General features: G+C 40.4%; 1 protein-coding gene across 1 annotated transcript in view; it reads left to right on the top strand.

The window, feature by feature from the left end:
• The window catches only part of LOC306760982 (protocadherin-16-like), a 76,331-nt gene that overhangs the window by 49,701 nt on the left and 10,023 nt on the right, over positions 1 to 16,607 (top strand). The window contains exons 3-10 of the mRNA XM_079247042.1: positions 9,120 to 9,308; positions 10,029 to 10,260; positions 10,405 to 10,641; positions 10,842 to 11,870; positions 12,687 to 12,874; positions 13,000 to 13,096; positions 13,567 to 13,724; positions 15,066 to 15,912. Of these exons, the coding sequence (XP_079103168.1) occupies positions 9,120 to 9,308; positions 10,029 to 10,260; positions 10,405 to 10,641; positions 10,842 to 11,870; positions 12,687 to 12,874; positions 13,000 to 13,096; positions 13,567 to 13,724; positions 15,066 to 15,912 (2,977 nt within the window). The remainder of the gene's footprint in view (positions 1 to 9,119; positions 9,309 to 10,028; positions 10,261 to 10,404; positions 10,642 to 10,841; positions 11,871 to 12,686; positions 12,875 to 12,999; positions 13,097 to 13,566; positions 13,725 to 15,065; positions 15,913 to 16,607) is intronic.

The raw sequence follows: 16,607 nt of genomic DNA, 5'->3' as shown, positions 1-16,607 counted from the left end.
TGCATGGTTCATATTAGCTCCCCTCCCACCAACCCAGATGCTGGGTTTTACTGTCTGGTCTGCCTCACCAGACCAAGGCTTAGCACTGCTATTGGATCCAGTGAAAGGGATGAGAGGCTGAAACACTGCCAAGTAAGTTCCTGACTGGTCTGCCTTGTTGGTGTCTGGTACAAGGTCAGCTTCCTATAGTCTTGTGTGTGGATATACTCTGCAACCTTCTATCATCAGTTCATCTCCCAGTGTTGGACTTTGGGTTTATTTACTTTAAAAGTTTGCGGTGACCCATTATTAAGACACAATCGTCATTTCATGTCAGGATATTTATCAAGGTACTTTCGCAGATTTAATTTTGACAACAGAAATAGACTTTTTTTTAAAAAAATAAATTCCTCTAGATATTGCATTTTGTTGGTCTAGATATAATACAAGCATTCATTCATTCATTTTCTGAACCGCTTATTCCAATTCAGGGTCGCGGGGAAGCTGGAGCCTATCCCAGCTGGCTTTGGGCGACAGGCAGGGTACACCCTGGACAGCTCGCCAGTCCATCGCAGGGCCACACAGAGAGATGAACAACCACTCATGCTCACACTCATTCCTAGGGGCAATTTAGAGTGGCCAATTAGCCTATCATGCATGTCTTTGGACGGTGGGAGGAAGCTGGAGTACCCGGAGGGAACCCACGCATACACGGGGAGAACATGCAAACTCCACACAGAAAGGCCACTGACCAAACCCCTCCCTAGTGCTAACCACTGTGCCACCGTGCAGCAATACAATATATAATACATATATATTTGTATTATATAATATATAATACAAGCAAAAAAAAACAAATATAATATGTGAAGCTATTAGCAAACACTTTTACAGCCATGCAGAAGTACAGTAAAATACAGCAACAAGCCACATTTATCATCTTGTTAAAAATACTTTCTTCTCTATGGTTATCAATCTAAGAAACGTCTCTTTTTTTCCCCATCAGCTACCTAGTGTTTAGCTTACTTTAAAACACAGTGACAGATTTGTTTCTCCCATTTGACTTTTAGAAAACAAATAGCCTGATGTCTTGAGCAGGAGTCTCTGTCGTTGCAGGTGGTCAGGGGTTAATGCCTCACCAGCAGCAAACTTAACACATCCAGCAGAGTTTTTGTCGTGTTTATTTTGCTCACCAGTGTAAAACTTTACACGACAAATATCCCTGATATTGTGTGTGAAGAGTTTGTCAGAAGCGCTCCAGCTGGGAGCCTATATGGAGATCAGCAACGTTTCTGGCCATGAAGGCTTTTTTCAGCATTCTCTGCAAATCGTTGCACATGTTGCCTTTTCAGTAAAAATGTGAGTTTTCAACCACGTCCCTCCTCCAGGACTTTTTCTTTCTTTCTTTCTTCCTAATCAAGTTTTCTTAGTTTACCTGGTTTGAAAAACATTTCAGCTTTGTTTTTGTGGTGAATTCACATTCCTTCTTGATGACTTGGAACATGTTTGTAGACACACAGAACTTCTCAAATTTTTACCACCATTGCATTTGTGCATCCACGCCACATCTTTACTTCTTCACACTCTGCTGCCACTCACTCTCCTGCAGGAGATCAATCTGCAAAGATTCTTTAACAACTAAAAGAAAATAACAGCTTGTATTGCATGTCTGGCCATGAATGCCTGCTCCACTCTGCTCTGGCTTTTTTTTTTTTTTTCTTAAGATGAATAATATCTCTCCTCTCTGCTCATTTAGCCTTTTTTTTAGAGTCCTTCTCTCCTTAAGTTGTTAGATGCTTAACTGCTTCCAGATGCAAGATCCAGATGAGAAACCAACACTTTAGTTTTTGCAAAGAGTGTTATGAAGGCTTGAAAATGCAGCCCTCCTAACTTTCAACAACTGAAGTTTGCAACAACTCTTGAACTTCAAAGAGAGCCTGGATGCATTAAAACAGTATCAACTTCTTAAGAAGAAGATGTATAGACCTAGACTATAAATGCCTGTTTGTGGTTTATGTTGAATATTTTCCTAAATGAAAAAAATTAAGAAAAAAACAAATGTTTTCATGCATTAAACAGTCAATAGTCTGAGGCACACAGTCGACATTTCTTAAAGCAGATGTCTATCCACCTTTGCAAAAAGTTAACATAATGTTTGTGTTTTATACAGTAAAGTTTCAGGCTGTGTTTGTAGTTTTAATATTACATCATAGAGCTTGACAACATTTTTGCACAGTAATCCTTTGCCTTTGTGGTTGCATCAGCTAGGAACAAATTATGTTTCTTGATTAAATCAGATAGCATGGGTGTCCAACTTAAACTGAGCTTTATCAGCTCAACATTTTCTCATTTGAGACTGAAAAATTAATGGATCAACACAACAATAACTAAAAAGATATATTTTTTATTATGTAATTACTAACTGAGCACTAAGCTATAGATTGTTTATGGACTGAGTTCAGAAAGACCAGTTAAGTCTTGTGCTGAAAATTTAAACCATAATCCCACTTAACACGTGAAATTCTTGACCTTTTTTGTCAACAGTCTTACATTTATTTAGACTGTGCTTTTATTTCTCTTTCTTGTCCTTTTGTGAGTTTTTTCAGCAGTTTTTTTCCTATTTTGTTTAAGCAGGGAATGTCAACAGAAGGTAGGTACAGTAGTACCAAGAAAGCGTAGCTCTTTAAACACTGCTGTATATTTTCAGTGTGAGAGTAACATGTTGTTCTGCTGTATTGTCTGTTCTATTTATTTCGATACTGCAAAAATTGAATCACATGTCTTTAATGATTGAAAATTATTTGCTTTCTGGTTTGGAGCACTTCAGTTTTATCCAAGAAGAGCAAGAAAAAGGGACTGACACACTGACCTGAATCCTAACTCATGGAGAAATACAAACTATGTCACAATGCTTTAGATTTTTTTTCCAGCAGTGTTGTATTTACATTGTCTGATGTATGAAAGCCTATCTCTCTCTAGCGACAGTCTAGCTCCAAGTGTCTTTAAATCCCTTTTTTATTATATGACCTCCCTTCTGTTTCTTGGCCAGATTGTTGACCTAACAATATTAAGCTCTAACATGGTGCCCGTAAACCTTGTTCTCCTCATTCATGTCACTGCATTACACTGTTAAAGATAAATGGCTACAGTTTATAAAACCACGGTTGTTTAGAAATAAATACTTCTTCTTCTCCTCATGGCAGAATATAGTCTCATTTATGCCCTAAAACAGCAGACAAGATCCAGCTCCATGGAGCCAGGTGGGCATGAACTGTTGGACTCAGAAGTAAATGCTGCTTTGTGTAACTTTGGGATAAGCAGCCAAAATTTCCAAGCTTGAAATTTCTTACTTGAAAAATTTCAAGCTTGGAAACTTTTTTTTAAACACTTGTCATCTGGTCGAATCATTACCCCTTCAGAGACTGTTGGAACCAGTTTTGCGAATGAAAGATAGTTTGGGATGATATGATTTGGCAAATCACACATAACATGTTTTTTTTCCTGAGAAATATGGATGATTAAGATGGTTACTGACCTTGACAGTTATACTATGTTTCACCAGGGTATCCCAAACCAACAGATGTGTCTTAATGCACATCTGGGCAGACAAAACACTTGACATATCTGGAATAGATTGTTCATGTCCAAGTCATGCAGGGATACCAATGGATTTTTTGTGTGAATAAAACTCGACAGATGTTATGAATAATATGCGGCACTGCAAGTGTTCATATAGTTACTTAGACTTTCACAACAGAAATCCTGAAAAAGATCATTTATCCAATGAAAAATATACTTCTGGTTAAATAGTACTTGGCTTTTACTGAGGTGACCTCGCTAAAAGATTAAATTCTGACCAAATGGATCATTTCCAGAAAGCAGTGAAGTGTATGCGTGGTGGTGTGTGGCCCTCGGCACTTTGTTTTAGGTCAACATTTTGTCTTTAACAACACGTGCAAATGATAAGGTGTCTCAGAGACTTTTGACTGTCTCTTGGCTCCATTAAATTTGCTGTGGATATTAATGGTCCCCAGGGGTAAACCCCGGTGTTTTTGATTACCTCTGGCCTTCCTATGAACTGTTGCTTTTAAGAAGTTCTCAACATACCTGAAGCTGGAGGAATACATAAGGCAATCTACTACCCCAAACCCCAAAACTTTCATTCCTGTGATGTTCAACAGTACAGGATACCACTGAGCAAAGCATAATGTTTCAGTTTTGGAGTGGTGCCTTGGGGTTTCTGCTCTGGCTTTCTCATATTATGTAGACCTGCACATGGTATGTATGATTGCTACGGAACACAGCAAGGAAGCTGGGATTACGCTTGAACATATCTCATGTTTTGTCCTCTAATTTTTTCTTTTTCAGAAACAAAAATGTGAGAACACACATCTCGCTTGCACAATGCAGGCAGACATCACAAGGCAAATGCTGATAGTCTTCCATGTCACTGTTTCCTAAACTTTGCTCATGTTGTAACTATGCCGTGAAAATTGGAAGTTTTTGTCTCCTGAGTAACCAACCAAATCTTCCACATATGGTTGGTCTGAATCCAGACAACACTGTCTGTTTGGGAAATGTTTTGTATTTTGATATATTTGTCAACAATGTGTGGGCTCCTTCCTTCCTTCCACTGGCCAGTGTGGTCTGCATCTGGATCTTTTGTGCGGTGAAGGAAAAGTCAAAAAGTCTCTGACCTGCCTATCTGTTACTTTAGCAAGTAGTGAAAGAGGCCTTGAGGAGGTCTCCACCTTGTTTTCCTCCATCTCTGCTTCCCTCTGAAGTAACGCCAGGACAATAGAGAGAGCAGTGAGCACGGCTTCGTACCAGCTGTGAAAGCTCAAAGCGTCTCTCAGTCCAGATTTCTACAGCTCACCCTCACGTTTGATTTCTTTGAGCCTACGCTTTCCTCTTTGCCTCTGTCTTTTAATGATCTGTGTATCATCTCATCAATCTTTCACATGATGCTTGCAGTTATGCTTGCAGAAGCTGTGCCATTATGTTGGTTTTATCAAATTATAACCGGGAAGTTCATTAATTTTATTAATGAGGTTTATTATATATATATATATATATATATATATATATATATATATATATATATATATATATATATATATATATATATATATATGGTAACTGTTGTGGGAGGAGTTTCCAGTTCACTTACCTTCTACTAAAATAATTTAGGCCTCATATCTTCTAGAACACCTGTGATGAAAATGTGTTCTCATTTCACATCCCACTATGTCTTGTCTTGCATAATCAATCTAATAAACCTGCATCATCTGTCTGCACATCTATATGAGAAACAACACTCTCCAAGTAAAGCAAAGTCAGTCAAGAAATGTCAGCTAAATGTCATCCAATATGGTCTGAAAAAAGAGTTGCACTTTGAGCCAGAATCACAGCACCTTCAGCTGCATACTCATCAGTGCTTGATGTCTTAGCAGAATGAAAACAGGAGATTTTTTTCATTTTGACATCCCAGACCACAGAATTAGTGGGGTGTTTGATCTTTTGTTCCACAGACATCTGAAGACTGCTGCAAGCGTGTACTTTGTCTTCAGTGTTTGCGCGTTTCCGTCTTTGCTTACGCATCTAAGGTGCACTCATAGGATGTGTGCACGCAGAGTTTGATAAATGTGTGTGATAATTACTCAGTTGGCAAACATTTATGTGCACGCTCAGTCATTTGTAGCTTGTTTGGATTGGCAGTGCCACAATCCTGATTGGCTGGTTTCAATGAAGACTACGTTAGATGGATTTGTTTGACTGGGCACTCTAAAATATGGTGAGCATGATTAAAAACTACATCCTCCTTCATTTCACCCCTTGTTGGCCTCAGTGGTTTTGGCTTTGCATCATTCATTTGCTCAGGTTTTTTTTTTTTTTGTGCTAGTTCAGCAGTGGGACTTTTTTGCATGGCTGCACAATAGTGGTGGACTATTGAGCAGTAACTTAGGCAAACAAGGTCATGCTGGCATGTATGTGTTTGCATTCTCCACAGAAATGTAAGTACAACACTTGAAAGCCACAGTTATCATTCATATGCAGTGGTCCTAACTGGGTTTTTGTAAAATTCATATTCAAAAATAGAAACCAGCTAAATTCTGGTCTTGTTCTTTTTGAGAATTGGCTCTTTCTCAGACCACGCAGTTAAGACATTAGATGGAGCAGAACACTTGGAGCATCCAGAAGCTGTGGGATCATTGTTCCATTTGGACATATTATACATAAACATGCAACAGCACGTTTTCTACTGTGATTCTGCTCCTCTTTGGACAGTCGGCCAGAAAGTGTATTCTGGAAGGCTCCTGTAATCTGATGGTAGAACCACAGAGTGCCCCAGTTTTCTTTGGATTTCCCTCACTTGCTTAGTAAAAGACCCAGCCAAATGTTAGCTTTTCCCTGCTGGTAACACAGCTTCCATCATGCGTTTGTCACACTCATGAAGTGTAGGGAGAATGCTTCTGGTTGCTGCAGGTGATCTGAGATTATTCATCCTGTTGCATTTTTAATCCTGTGAAAATAGAATTGTGAAAATAAACTACAGAGGATTTAGTGAAATATCACTGAGATACCAAAACAGAGCAGCTTCATATGCATGGATGGATAAGTGGTGCAGGTTTCTGCAAGTTCAAGTATTAATGAAAAAAAAAATGTTAACCACAAAATATCTGTAAAAAAAAAAAAAAAAAAAGACTAAAATCTACAAGTTTGTCATCAGTATTTTGAAATTAATGCAGAATTTCTCTTTGCTGTGACTTAGCTGCTACGGTGGAGCATTTTGTACCGTCCCATGCAAGCAGCTTGCCGTTTTATGCATAACTTTGTGAAAATCCTTTTTCATTTGCTGAGATTTTCACTGGCTGTGCCGCTGAGTCATCCTCAGCTTTCTATTTCACTTTTACTTCAGAGGTATTTGCAGTCAGATGCTGCATTTTGTTAGGTTGTCTTCATCTTTCAGGATTCATCTTTTTTTTTAAATTTGCATATCGTTACTGTGTTACTTCATATGGATAGTCTGGAAATTATATTCTCCTGAAAAAAGACAAACCCTCTGCTTTCCAGCCTGATGATGCTGATATTCTGCTATTAACCTATTAATATGAGAATGAAAGTTTTATTCTTTTGAGGATTAAAAATAGATAGCTGCAGGCATTCTGCTGGTGGATTATGCAAATGTGATTATGGGGTTTATTAGTATGCAGGATATTTCCCAATACAATGATATACTTATGTAATGGAACATATTATCTTACGGTTTTCAAATCGCACATGGCTGCAAATATCCTTACCACTTTGTCTACAGGAGTACTGAATCCTTCTGTTGTAACATAATTTTGTGGATCAGCCGACTGTTGCTCCTCAACTGGTTCTTAACAGAACAGAGACTCAGTATATCTGAAGCACAAGCTGTGCCTCATCGCTTCTCTTAAGTTGGTGCTTTTTAAATTCAAAGAGGATCTTGGATCAACATGAACAGAACGATCCTACTGAACAAATTATGTAGTAAAAGAGCTAAAACTGTAACTGTCAGACTTTCTCTGTCATCTGGCTTTTCTCATCATTATTTTCATTGTCTTTCAAGTTTTCTTACCAGAAATTTGAAGGTTTCTGGGTGAATGCACTCTTTGTGAGTGGATCTTAAAAAAGGCATTTCATATAGATGACTGTGGCTACAATAGAAGAGGCGACACTGAGTCCCCTGAACCCTACATTTAATGGCTGCATTGAGTAAGTGAATCATAAGAAAAGAAGGGCTGCTTTTCTGTAGATCTTTAGAAAACATTTTTTACTTACCTGTCATCTTGTTTACTAAAGATTCAGGTATTTGAAGCAAAATGTTCCTTCTTTTTCTCCAGTTGACACTCATTATACAAAAGTGAATTTCAGTATAAAGCTTTATGCTTGTAATAAATAACACAACACATATAAACACATCTCTAGAGAGATGAGAAAAAAATTACAGTAAACTGCAGCCTCCACAACTTAAAAAAAAACTTTTTTGGATTTCTCTTGGTTTCTTCTTTCCTTGTGCATTTTATTATTCTTCTTTTTGGCTTGCATGTCTGCCAGCTTTACAGCTCTCTCACTCCTACATACCACTCACCCTCTGTGAGGAGTTACAGTCAAGAGTGTGGGCCATGCTCTCTGCTGAGTCCCCCGTCTGCCATCTGCTCAGGAAAGAGATGGAGGCTCAATTACTGCAGCCAAACTCATCACCTCGAATGAATGATTTCCAACAACTCACAGTCATATGAATGCCATCTTTTAAAAAAAAGGTGACGTTTGATGATAAGCATGGCTTCCCTTATTTTTCTTGGCGATGATCCTGATGGCTGTGTTGTCTCATGCAGAGGAGTCTGGAGCACCAGAGCATTTCTTCCAATTAGTGTTTTGCTAAAAAGATCCATTTATAAAACATGGAAGGAAGGACAAATCTAATCAGCTTGTGAGGTTCAGATTTACTGTAATCTGCCATCTACAGCCAACACTTGCTAACAATTACACTGTTGGTACCCAGAGGCCCAATCTGATTGGTCTGTTTGCCTTTTACCGTCTTGGGAGATCCTACAGTAATTAAGTTGGCCCTTTGGCTAATGGCTTGTGAGCTGCATTTATAGCTCCAGTGGTTCTATATCTCTCTGGATGTGCAGAATTATTAAAGCCCAACCATTATTGTGACATTGCATCAGAATCTAATGTGATGCACTGAAGCACAATGTGTGGTGTCCCACTTCTCACCTCTGTAACTGTACTAGTTATATTGACACAACTCCTGAAGCAAGTAGTATTTCCTGTTGGCTTCCATCCCAGAGACTATAGAAGTCAGGCACCGTCCTGCCCACCCCCATCCTTCACTCCGAGTCCGTTTTTGCTAAAGAGCCTGTTTGGCTCATGTACTGGCTGAGATAAACAACAAAGAACAGGTCCAAAGATGCTCTCAAAGCCACCTGGTGTGCAGTTCTTGTTTCAGTTTGTGGAGGGCCATCACTCTTATGTGTCTTTTGTTGAATATAAATTAGATTTGTTACCACTTTAGAGATTATCAACTGTAGAAACTGTTGTGTTTATTGAAATTAGTTAGTGCAATGTTGGAATGTTTATTAAATACCATGTCTTCATGTCTGTAGGTGACTGCGACAGATGCTGATGATGGTTCCTTTGGCTCCATTACCTACTCCCTTGGCTCTGGCAGTAACAACGCTGTTCCCTCTCAGTTCACCATTGGCAAGGAGACTGGCCAGATCTGCACTAGTGCTGTTCTAGACAGGGATCAAGGGCCGGCCAGTTTCGACTTTACTGTTACTGCCATGGATGGGGTAAGCCAGTGTCTTTTGAAATCCTGCTTAATATGAATCCATTGAGCCACAATGTAATCCTATAAACACAGCAGCAATGCTTTCCCTACTGACAGGAAAGAAAATACAGAGCCAACTTTCCAAAAAAAAAAAAACAACAACTTTGAATCAAATAGCCAAGTAGAAAATAAAAAGTTTGAATTGCTCTCCATGGTAGGTAGACTTACTCAACCAACCCGTTCACTGGCTGCCAAAAAATACTTAAAGAATAAAAGGTTAAAAATGAAAGAAAATTACTTGGGGTATGTTAAAGTAATCAAATGGAGAAATACCTCAACTGTCAGGCTGTAATATTTTAACAAGCTGGTCTCCCGCCTCCCTCGTTTTTGCCACCTGGTCCAAATGAAAAGCCTGCACTGTGTTCTCTGCAAATGAAAAGCCTATGAAACAGACTTGGGTTGCGGCAAGCCCTCTCACCCCACATGGGTCATGACATATTGCTCTTTCCCAAGGGAAACTATCAATCTGTGCTTGTGCACAAACCTGCTGGGACTATATTTTAGCGGCTGTGCCACACAGAAATTTTAACCTGGTTTACTGCTGGTTTTTTCTTTCACCATTACTGTTGCGCACATGCACCAATAATGTGGCCTAAATCCTGCTCTCACTTGTTTTTTTTCCCCTGTTCATGATTTAATGTTTGTGAATGTATAACAGAAGAGCTTTGTGTTTTCTCTGCAGGGTGGACTGAGCTCAGTAGCCTATGTGAGGGTAGACCTGGTCGACATTAATGATAACAGGCCCACCTTTTACCCACTCACCTATGCTGTTAGTCTGAGTACACAAAGTGCCCCTGGGACATCTGTTGTCAGAGTGACGGCCTACGACCCAGACTCAGGCGAGAATGGCAGAATTACGTATAAAATAGTACCTGGAGGGGCCTCTCCATACTTTACCCTCAACAAAGACACAGGTTGGCACAAGAATGTACCGTCTTCCTGCACACACCCTGGCATATTTCATATAGTCACATGTAGTTGTAATTTAATAGATAATTATAAAGATGAATTATATAAAATAGCCTGTGTTTTTCTTGTCCTTTGCAACCTTTGCATAGGAGTAATCTCCCTGTCTCGGTCAGTCTATGGGAAGGCCAACTCCATCATTCCTATGGTCATCTCCGCTCAAGATGGTGGTGGTCTGTTCGCCTTAGTTAATGCTAAGGTGAATATCAGTGTGGTGGCAGGGCTGGTGGCACCGCCTGTGTTTGAGCAGACCCAGTACTACTTCACGGTATCAGAAGATGCCCTGCGGGGGACAGTTATTGGCGTTGTCCAGGCCAGCAGTAAGACAGGTGAGGACAAAGGAGGCATTTTTCTCGTTGGATTAGACTGACAGTCTGTTTTCTGATCTGACTGGAGTTGGATCATTTTACATATCAGCATGTTCAACTGATTTGACTTTAAATAAAATAAAATGTAAACATGTTAGCTCTGACTCCTGGGCTTTCAGTTATGCTTATCTGGTTTTCTGGTCTTTCCTCCCATTTCCCAGGCTCCTCCACAGATATTACCTACACCATCAGCTCAGGTGACCCTGCAGGCTACCTAACTGTGGATCCTGACACTGGAGTCCTAAGGACTAGCCTGCCTCTTGATCATGAATCCCAATCAGCTCTCGATGTGGAGGTGCAAGCCCGTAGTGGCAATCCTCCCGCCTTTGGCCACACCCGTGTCCATATCGCCATTGCAGACATCAATGATAACCCACCTGTTTTTCTGCCCTCTTCATCAGAATCCTTACTGCTACTTGAGGGCACAGAGTTGGGAACAGTGGTGTATCGGGTTCAAGCTGAGGACAGAGACTCAGGAGTAAATGGACAGCTCAGCTTTGATCTTTCCTCTCCAAATGGTCTCCAAAGGATCTTCAGCATAGAGCGCAGCACTGGAGAGATACGATTGGTTGGCAGCCTGTGCTATGAAACTAACCCCCGTTATGACCTCCAGGTGGTTGCAAAGGATAGTGGAGTTCCTCAGCTTAGTGCAACACTCATGCTTGGAGTCCATGTCCAGGCAGAGAATGATCAGGGACCTGTCTTTGATACACTCACCTATCGGGTAGAACTCAAAGAAGGAACACCAATAAACACACGCTTCCTGCAAGTCAGGGCATTGAACAGAGAGATCCCAGGCTCTGGTCAGTTCGGACCCCTGACGTATCACCTGCGTCCAGACGGAGATGCTGCAGGGTTTGGCATTGCTGCTGAAAGTGGCTGGCTGTTTGTGAAGAGCGCTCTGGACAGGGAAGTGAAGGACATGTACCTGCTAACAGTGCTGGCCAGTGTCGGCCACGGACATTTAAAGAAGACAGGTAGCGCCACGGTGCGGATTTCTGTGACTGATGAGAACGACAACTCTCCACGGCTCACACAGGAGAGGGTTTTCATGGCTGTGAGAGAGAACCTGCCTGCAGGAACAGGATTTGGTCACGTGTTGGCCACTGATAGAGACAGCGGTTCCAATGGACGCCTCAGCTACCGTTTCCTGCATTCAGATCGCCACTTTCAGATAAACTCCCACACAGGTTAGTGAGTTAGCACCTGTTAACACAGGTTAATTTGAAATTTTATTAATAGATAGTAGTGAGTTAGATGAGTCTTAAAACTAAGAAGAAGATTACAGGAAATAAAAATATGAACAAAATAAAAACATGTATGCACATTGAAATATTACAATTGTTGGAGTTAAACAAATGTTAAATTTTAGAAGCGTTTTTTTTTTTTTATCCTTTCTGGATACTGACACAACAGGTTGTCATCTCATAATATTTTTATTACAAAAGTTAGTATGTAAACCAAAACTAAACTTAAAAAACCTGAACAATCAGTTGTTTATACATGAGCTTTAAACCACACAACTTAAGATTCACCTGTAATTTTCCATTTCACTGGTTTCCAGTTACATAAAAATAGAAATTACATGTTGGAGATCACTGTTTCGTCAACTCACTGACTCATGTCCTAAAGATGACACTAGACTGAAATTTTGCCTCATCTTCAGTGCTATAAATAAGGCAGATAATGGTGAGAGCAGCACTCCGAGTCTTGCTGGGCTCTTAATTGGCCCGCTGCTCTTGTTAGCCTGTGGGTGGGGACACATGTTCTGTTTTGTGATCAGTGTCTGGCTGAGTTGTGAAACTATACAGCATCTGCCAACCCTCCAAAATTCATCTATTTATGCGTGAGTGTGTGTGCATATGAAAGCATAAACCTGCACACTGTGCATGTCTATGACTTCTGTTGTTGATCAAAGCCTGTTGGCTTCTGAGACGCTCATCATTGTTCTGGTGGACCAGTATCTCTGCATACACTCTCTCTCATTCATCCCCTTTTCTCCTCAGGCGAAATCAGCACAAGAATGACTCTTGACAGAGAACAACAGTCAAGTTACCAGCTGGTGGTTGTGGCACAGGATGGCGGTTCACCTCCTCGCACTGCAACAGGGACCGTCTTCATCACTGTCCTTGATGACAATGACAATGCTCCTGCTTTTAGCCACAGTCACTCAGACAAAAACATCATCATACAGGTGACGGCACAAGACCACATGTAGAAGGAAGTGAATATGTTCATGTTTTTAGTGACTGTTTTTGTGTGTGTGTGTGTGTGTGTGTGTGTGTGTGTGTGTGTGTGTGTGTGTGTGTCTTTCTGTAGGTGACAGAGGGTCAGACTCCAGGAGTCATGCTGGGGATGTTGCAGGCCAAAGACCCAGATGAAGGGGAGAATGGCACCATAATCTATTCTCTGTCAGGTACAATTACACACAAGATGTAAATAAAGCAATCTGCGCAAGATGATTATCTTTTAGTATTTATTATTAACTTTTATAAATAAAACACAGACAAAAGTTGCATATATTTTTTTATCTGTGTAATTAATTGCTTGTTAGCTTCATGTAGTGCGGATATTTGTATGTATGTAGTATTGTATATAGCTGTATTTTTGAGCAAAATGGTCTGAAAGGAGCAGTACATCTCAGCACACTGGGAGAAAAGACTTTTTAACATTGCTTTTACTGCTTTACTCTGTACTTCGCATTTTGTTTTCCAACTTTTGTAAATGGGATTCACAAACTTTATTAATAGAACATATTTAAATGCAACAAAGGACACCATGGTTGCTGTGATTTATGACGTGCTATGCATAGGATTTGGGGTTTGTGTATGACACTCCTACACATTTCATCTTTCCACCTAAGTTTGGACTTTGTGTCTCCTAAAGGTCCGAGGGCTGAGCGTTTCTCTTTGAATGCAATCACCGGGGAGCTGCGTTTATCATCCCCTCTTAGCCACTCTGAGCGAGCCGAGTACTCTCTGACGGTGACAGCTACTGACAGAGGACTGCCCCCTCGCAGCACCTCCTGCTCCCTCACCATTCAGGTCAGACTCCCATTGGATCCCAGCCAGCGCAAACACCCTCACTACACACCTATTTAATATCAAAGAATAGTCTTCGGGCTGAGAGGATTCATGTGTCTGGGCCCCTCAGACTAGCTGCCGACATATCAGCCTCACTTCTGACAAGGTCCCCTCCCATTCCCTCCCTTTTCTTCCCCTGTGAATTTTCAAAAGGGAAATTTCTATCTGAAATGGAAAAGTGGGTCTGAATCAAATACTCCCAGCTGGCTTATGATGAGGGCCAGCTGTAGACTGCTCTGATCAAGGTCATACTCAATGACTTCAACACTTTTTTAATACAGTAGCCCTTTTTCAAAGAGTAGCAGGGCTTTACTTTCACTGAATGTAAAACGCAGCCTATAAGGTAATTATAGTTAATATTTAATATAGAACAGAAGTGGACACAGTGGACGAAAACTGAAGGGAATGCTGATTTGTAAGTTCCAGGAAAATAAGAATGACATATAAATAGCTGCAGTAAGCACCACTTCAGTTTTTCCTCCCTTCCAGTAACAAAAAAAAGGAATAATTATTAGTTAATTGGAATAAACAGCTCTGTGTTGTTCTTGTCCACCAACATATTTATGTAATTTCCTCTAATCATCTTTTCAGATTGATTTTTGTCTGTCTGTCAGTAAAATCATGTGACTATACAATTTAATTTTGGATCCCTTCTTTCCCATCTAATGTGGAACCAATTTACAGCTTGTCAACAATTCTTTTTTTTTTTTTTATCCTTATCAACTGAGCAAGTCATATTGTAGGAATTAATAAGCATCCACATTATTATTTATGATGATATAAGATTGTAGTTTTTGCTGAAAACTTGAAAACTCTCACTTGTTCATTCCTGTTTACTACTGTGTTCCTTTTATTAATCAGTGTCATGTGCTGTTTCCATACAGTGTTCTAGTACTCGAAGACGCTGAAACAGCTTATCAAAAGAAGTGTGAAGCTCTAAATTTATGCCCACTGCTTAATGCAAATCCTTTTACCATTTCCTCCCGATTGTGTTACTTTTGTCATCTATTATTTTTGCTGGCAGCGACATGGGTATCAGATTAAGCTTGATTAATGTTAGAACCCCTGTTATTCAAGTCTATAAAACCTCTCATAAATGGTTTCATATACTCCCAGAACACACATACAACACAAGTAAGAGGAGAGGACAAAATCTGTTGTCGCTTTGCCTGAAATCCATTAAATTATTTCACTCCACATTGAAAATTGTAAACTTGAGCTGCCATCTAAGGCATCTAAGAGAAGCATTTTTGGATTTTCTCTTCATAAATACATGTGTGTGTGTGTGTTTCTTCTTTGTAGGTCATAAGCATTAACAGGCCTACCACCCAGACCAGTTCTCACTCCCTATCTTTCAACTCTGTGGAAGAGGCCAGTCCCGGCTCCATCATTGGCTCAGTTCGTCTTCATGACAAAGGAAACTTAGAGGAAGGCAAGGTGACCTACACAATAGTCGGGGGTACAGATCGAGATGGAACCTTTGTTGTGGACCGGCTAACTGGGGATGTCTACCTGGCTCGTCAACTTGATTATGAACGAGACACACGGTACAATCTGAAAATAGAGGTGTATGACTTCTCCCAGGTCCCTCCCAGCAGCATCCTTGTCCACTTGGACATTGACGTAGAGGACAGCAATGAGCACAGCCCTGAGTTCATGGAGGACCCCATCACTATTGTGATCTCTGAGAGCATGGAGGCAGGCTCATCAGTTTATACTTTCCAAGCCACAGATAAAGATGGAAGTGGGCCCAACAGCGAGCTGACGTATTCCATTCTCCACCAGTGGCCAAACACACCTGGCCTTTTAACCCTCAACCCAGTCACCGGTGTTCTCTCTTTGGGCTGTGAGCTGGACCATGAAGTCACTTCCACGCTACTCCTTGTTGTAAAAGCAACTGATTCTGCACTTGATGCCAGTCAGAGGCGCTGGAGTTCTGTCACAGCAAGGGTGTACGTAACCGACGAGAACGACAATCCTCCGGTGTTCATATCGCCAACAGCTGTCAGTGTGATGGAAGACCAGCCGGTGGGCTTTGTGGTGCTCTTTGTCATGGCCAGAGATGCAGACCAAGGGGAGAATGGTAGAGTGACCTACAGAATCCAGTCAGGCAACACTGGGGGGACATTCAGCTTGAATCCTAGTACAGGTGAGTCCAACTCAGTCTCAGTTTAGGAAGTGATTTGATTGTCATGCCTCTCAAAATAAGTACAAAAATGACCACAAGGCAAGAAAAGCATCTTTGTTCTATAAAATACTTACTTACTGTATATCAGTCTTCATTTCTGACAATTTAGTCATTTTCTACTGTATGTATGACCACAACTGCAATATTTTGCCTCCCATAACTATCTGCTTATTCAACCCATTTAAAAAGATTATATCATTACATATAATTTGGGGTTATTCACAGTTCTTGCTCAAACCGGTTAGAAAATTGTTTAAGTACCACATCCGAGGGAACTATTTACATGAATTTCATGATAATTTAAATACCATAACTTCCGTTGTTCAGTGTGTGATCAGATGCTGCGTACAGTTTTATTATGACCTCCGAAATGCCTTTAACTGTCCTAAGTTTTACCAAAGGCTGTCTTATCTAGCATACAGTATTTAGGATTTTCCCCTATGGGACCCAAGTCGTTAACATATCAAATGAATAAAGCTCATATTTACATAAAATATCTGCATTTTTAGTCCTGCAAAAACATACAAGTGCAGTTAATTTGAGGCATATTATAGGAACTTATATTTGCAAAGCCACCGCTGCCTCACAGGAATCTCCAACTTAAGTTAAAATATTTCAAGATAATCTGTGTTTCTTCAACTGTTTCCCTAAATACA

The sequence above is a fragment of the Telmatherina bonti genome, assembly GCF_933228915.1.
Source record: "Telmatherina bonti genome assembly, chromosome: 9".
Taxonomy (NCBI): Eukaryota; Metazoa; Chordata; class Actinopteri; order Atheriniformes; family Telmatherinidae; genus Telmatherina; species Telmatherina bonti.
The sequence above is the reverse complement of the archived record's forward strand: the minus strand, read 5'-3'. Positions and strand labels throughout refer to the sequence as shown.